Here is a 5,927-nt window from a genome sequence, read left to right as displayed (position 1 = left end):
AACCAGCTCTAGTTGCGTCACCTCTCCTCCTGCCAAATAGTAAACATGATAGAGGTTATACCACACACACACACACGCACGCAGGCTCGCACACACACACACACACACACACACACGCATGGACGCACGCATACACACACACACACACACACACACCCTAGAACAACATCACTCTACCTCCACGAGAGGCTGGTGGAAGTGATGAGCATGTATGTGTGTGTGTGTGTGTGTGTGAGAGAGAGAGTGTGTGAGCGTGTATGTGAGAGAGGTAGAGAGAGTCTGTCAGCGTGTGTGTGTGTGTGTGTGTGTCTGTGTGTGTGTTTGGGAAAGGAGTATAGATAGCTTAGGGAGTGTGTTTATGCATCAGAGAGTATCTTTCTATTCATACAAACCCTGCCAGACCACAGTTTCAGTTACATCACTTTCCTAATGTTACCTCATAACCTTTACCTCACAAACATGTTTACACCTCCACTCTCCTCTCTCTCTACCCCCTCTCTCTCTCCCTATCCCCTCCTCTCTCCCCCTGCCCCCTCTTTCTCTCTCTCTCTCTCTCTCTCTCTGCCTTCTTACATCCCCCAATTCTCTCTCCACGTCTATCTCTCTCTCCCCTGATCTCTCTCTCGCTCTCTCTCTCTCTCTCTCTCTCTCTCTCTCTCTCTCTCTCTTCTCTCTCTCTCTCTCTCTCTCTCTCTCTCTCTCTCTCTCTCTGTCTCATTTTACATGGGTTGAGTAGGCCAATTATGTTGATCCTGATTCTCCAAAAACCATTCCAAGGACATACCATTTTGTGATATAAAATGTCAGCAACTGTATGATACTGTATGTCAAAGGTCGTCACCCTATCTACTTGTATCAGGCCGCATGCTGACTCAGTCCCACTCGCTCTTGGACTTTAGACACCTTATTGTTTTTAATTTATGAGCTTATGTTGCTTCAGAGCAAGGATGATTCATCTGATTCAGCAGATTTCATATTTGATGCCCACTTAATGTGAGGTGGTGTTTGAGGTATTTATAAACCACACACATAATAAGTTATTGACATTTGGTAAGTCCCTTATTATCTACGTGAAGTCTCAAGGATGTTGTTGACCTGTTCTTTGCTGTTGTGACATTTCCACACTGCTCGTCTGAACAGATGGGAGGGTGGACAGCATAAGGGAACAGGTTTAGGACCCTCTTAAGGTGGAATGTATATAGTATAGTATAGTGGATAGTGTACATAGCCTTTATTTATGTAAACCAGCTCTTTTTCCCTTCTTGTTTTTAGTATTTTTTTTCCTAGCACCAGGGGAGCCCCCCCTCCCAAATTTCGTTGTATGGTACCTGTACTATATCAATGACAATAAAGACCATTCATTCATTCATTCATACGTTCATGTACATTAATTTACTGTCTACTCCGGTCTACTCGCTAAACCACTCGTGTATTCACGCAAGCACGTTCAACGTGCAAAGTTCCACATATGTTGTTATGAAGGACGAAAAAACACCGATACTTTATCTGTCGCTCTCTTTAAACGCATAGTTAGTTAATCGACTGTCTGAAATGCTTCAGAATGTGACCTGAATGAATGATGCCTGATTTCAAAAACGTTGGCTGCGTTCGTAAATTCGCTCTCAGAGCGCCGGAGCGCACAAGGGGTTCAACGTTATAAAGCAACCGAGTCATTTGATTGGACAAGAGGCATTCCGTGAGTGCTGATCAAGATTTCCAGAGCGAATGTGCGAACGCAGCCGTTGACACGTAATTTACGTCACGTTCAGTGTCTTTATAAGTCTGGCTGGTCCTCTGACACTGTAAAAACACCGTCAGCCCAAACACCTGTCAGCAGAGTGACGGAGTCTACCGGTTAAAACAAGGTAATCATACTTATAAGACCTACTTTTAAAGTTATGAAACAAAGTCCAAAATCTTTATTAAAATAGCTGTTACTTTGGGTAGTTTTGGAGTTGAACGGAGAGGACGTTGGCAGGTCGTGACGTTAGAATTATAAGGTTCTATCTCCATTTTTTTTTTTTTTTTACATAATCTGATCCATTAGGTGTTTATTAATGCCTGTGTGGTTTATTTTTTAAATGTTGACATTTTTTGAGTTAGTAATTCATAAAATACAAAGGTTCCATCTCACAGAACATAATGGAATGTAAAAACTTTGACGCTCAATATCTCTGAACTGCCCTAAACGGAGATAGAACCTTATCATTCTAAACGGAGATAGAACCTTCTCATTCTAAACGGAGATAGAACCTTATCATTCTAAACGGAGATAGAACCTTATCATTCTAAGCTCACGAGGTGACGCCGTTATGACAGTTATGTGATGACATAAAACTGGTGTTTCACTAAACTTTCATTCTTAAACTGGTTAAGAGTTCATTCCCTTATACCAAAACATCAGGACAATCAGAGAATACTGTGGACATCGTGGAGACCAGAGAGAAATAACAAATTAGCGGTTTTTCTTTGAACAAATGATGGTGTTTTTAGAAGTAAGTCAACAGAGTTGTACAGTCAGTGGTAGTGAGTACTGTCTGTGGTTGTAACACGTGTTCGTATCGTATAGCTGTTACTGACGATGATCTGTCTAGTTGATTCACTTACTGAGACAAATGTACTTAGTATAAAGTCGATTTGGGATAAACGTCTAGATGACTTATGTAAATGTTGGGTGTCGCAATCACTCAGACCCGAGGAAGCGTGACTTAACATTTGTTCTAAATAATCTATAACTGTTAACTTCCTCCATTTTGTGTCTCTCCAAGCAAGAATATCTTGCTTATCGATCCAGAAATAGTCGTTAATTTAGTCAGGGGGTGGCGACTTTACATCCGGATGAACCTACTGATTGATTTGTCCAAATCAATCCAATGATGAGCAACATTTACAGGAGGCTACAATCCGTAACTGGACCATCTAAATCAAAAATCAGATTAAAAGACCCGACCTACCCACTGTACATACTTTGTGTTTTGTCCCCCGCCCCCACCTGTGGTGTATGTCCCCACCTGTCCTACCCGCTGTACATACCTTATGTTTTGTTGTATTGTTCTTCCCATGATGGATGTATTTTTATCTTGTAGATAGTAATAGTTATTTGGCTGTATTATCTTGTAGATAGTACTAGTTTTTTTGTCTGTCTTACATGTAACGATGAATTGAGAATCAAGGACCCCAATTGAAATAAGCCAGTGGCTTTCTTGGGTTTTTATCCTTTTAGTTGACCTTGTATGTAATATGTACTTTCATGTACCTACTTCTGCAAATCTTCTAATAAAGTTTTCAATCAATCAATCAATCAACAAACACACAAACAAGTCAAGAGGACAACTGTAGGCTATAATAATACTGATCACTTCTTCTCCTGTCTAATCTCCTCACAGGTACACAGAGATAGGCTAAGCAGTTTAAACCGGTGTGAAGATGAGTAAAAACACGGAGGTGGACATGAAGGACGTGGAGTTAAACGAGCTGGACCAGGAGAAGCAGCCCATGACCGGGGACATGACCGGGGACAGCCCCGGCACCGAGAAGAACGGCAGCGTCAAAGTGAAGGTCCCGGACGAGGAGGTCAAATTCACCGGCCTCTCCAAGGACGAGCTGATGAAGGTGGCTGGAACTGCAGGGTATGGATAAAACACATTTTTTAAAGTTCTCTTAACCCCACATTAATGGACATACTCGGTAGTCGTAGAGTTTATCTCCATACTAGGTATAGTTCTTGCTATGTATTTGAGCTTCCAGACAAATTACGAATTCAATTTCAATAGATTTTTTAGCAAGGATAATACGTCAGATAACACATTTAACTCCATCTTTTTCTGTCCAGTTAGAAATGAAACCGTGCTGATGTCGTCCCCCTATGTGATATATAGAGCTAAGTCGGCAGTTGACAGATATTTATTTAACTCCTCCTCTCCCTCTCCCCCTCTCTCTCCCTCTCCTCCTCCTTCTCCCTCCCCCTCTCTCTCCCTCTCCTCCTCCTCCTCCTCCTCCTCCTCCTCCTCCTCCCCCTCCTCCCCCCCAGGTGGGTCCGTACCCGTTGGCTGCTCCTGGTCCTGTTCTGGCTGGGCTGGGTGGGCATGCTGGCCGGGGCCATAGTGATCATAGTGCAGGCCCCCCGCTGCAAACCCATGCCTGACATGAACTGGTGGAACGAGGGGCCTCTCTACCAGATCTCCGACCTCGACGCTTTCAACAACGACAAGGGGCTAAAAGGTGAGGCGGGTGGGTGGGTGGGGGGAGGGGGCGCAGTGGGGGTAGAGGGGGGAGGGGTGGGGGGCAGGGGGGGGGGGTTTAAGAAAAGAGCTTTAGTCTGTGATAACTGTAGCACAGCTAAACTAAACAACCCTATACTCATTCCATTGACTCAAGGCATTGAGGCACTGTAGCAGCACTCACTTCATGGTTAGCACGTCATGGGACAGGAGGAGGAGAGTGGGGAGGAGGCAGGTAGAGTAGAGTGGGGATGGATGGAGGGAGGGAGGGAGGGAGGGAAGGGAAGGGGCAGGAGGAGTAGAGTACAGAGAGGTGGGAGAGAAGGTGCAGGTGAAGTAGAGAAGGGAGAGAGGGAGGGGAGGGAGGAGGGAAGGGTTAGGAGAAGTTAAGAGAGTTCAAAGCTCTGATTGGAAATTGTGTGACAGAAATTTGCAATTGCTAGCCCTATTTTTATTTTATTTATTATATTCATCTGTTATCTCCTATCTGTTATGTATTATGTTTTATTCGTCAATTCTCTAACTTTTATCTGTACTGGTGTGCTTTCTTGGTCATGTCTCCCTCGAAAAATACATTTTAATCTCAAAGGACCTCCTGGTTAAAATAAAGGTTAAATAGAAAAATAAAATTAGAGGAGGGAAGGGGCAGGAGGAGTAAAGTGGGGAGGAAGGGAGGGAGGGAAGGAGGGAAGGAGGGAAGGAAGGAAGGGGCAGGAGGAGGAGGAGTAGAGTGGTGGCTGACTGTCTGGTGGTCTTGTGACTGTCTCATGTCTCTGGAGCAACAGTCTGCTGACGAGGCTCCGGGTCACGGCCTCTTCTCTTCCTCTTTTCCTCCTCTTCCCTCTCTCTCTTCTTCTTTTCCTCTTCTCTGTGGGAGAAACAACCACCAAGAGTCACGTTCACCTGGCTGCGGGCGGTGCCTGAGGCTGACTTATACCGCCGCCAGCCTCCCCCGGCTGGGCTAACAGCTAGCTGACTATGAAGCCTGGTTATTACAGTTCTTCACACACCCTCGCCTTGAGTCAATACCCTGAACTAAAACACACACACTCTCTACCCCTCTTTTTCTCTCCCTCTCTCTCCCTCTCCTTTCACCTCACCGTTCCTCTGACTCCTAATCTCCTGGGTCTCACACTTCCCTCTTCCCTCCCCTCTCTCCCTCCCCCCTCCCTCTCTCCCTCCCTGCCCTCCCCTCTCTCCCTCTTTCCCTCCCCTCTCTCCCTCCCTCCCTCTCTCCCTCCCCTCCGTCCCCCTACCCCCTCCCCTCTCCCAGGTGTGGTGGAGAAGCTGGATGTCCTGAGTAAGTTGAAGGTGAAGGGCTTGGTTCTGGGGCCCATCCACACCGTGCAGGCGGATTCTGTGGACACTCTGGACCTGGCCTCCATCGACCCGACCCAGGGCAGCGACAAGGACCTGGAGGCCCTGCTGGAGAAGGCCCACAAGAAGGGTGAGGAGGGCAGGACGCTAGAGGGGCCCTGACCTGGGGTCTGGTTAGTGTAGCACAGCATAGATATAGATACTGTAGATAGATAGATGCATAGATAGATACTATAGATAGATACCGTAGATATATACTATAGATAGATAATGTAGATAGATAAATGGATACTGTAGATAGATAGATACATGGATACTATTAGATAGATACTATAGATAGATACATAGATAGATACTATAGATAGATAGATACATAGATACTATAGATAG

The 5,927-nt window shown here is 45.4% G+C and overlaps 1 protein-coding gene across 1 annotated transcript in view; it reads left to right on the top strand.

The window, feature by feature from the left end:
• Positions 1-3,426: 3,426 nt before the first annotated feature.
• Positions 3,427-5,927, top strand: part of slc3a2a (solute carrier family 3 member 2a) — a gene marked incomplete at both ends in the record, with an annotated part of 5,933 nt that continues 3,432 nt past the window's right edge. Inside the window, 3 exons of the mRNA XM_080544064.1 lie at positions 3,427-3,629; positions 4,031-4,221; positions 5,494-5,667. Of these exons, the coding sequence (XP_080400190.1) occupies positions 3,427-3,629; positions 4,031-4,221; positions 5,494-5,667 (568 nt within the window). The remainder of the gene's footprint in view (positions 3,630-4,030; positions 4,222-5,493; positions 5,668-5,927) is intronic.

Source organism: Nansenia antarctica (assembly GCF_963989245.1).
Source record: "Nansenia antarctica genome assembly, chromosome: 13".
In the NCBI taxonomy this organism is placed as follows: Eukaryota; Metazoa; Chordata; class Actinopteri; order Argentiniformes; family Microstomatidae; genus Nansenia; species Nansenia antarctica.
This window is presented reverse-complemented; position numbering and strand designations above follow the sequence as displayed.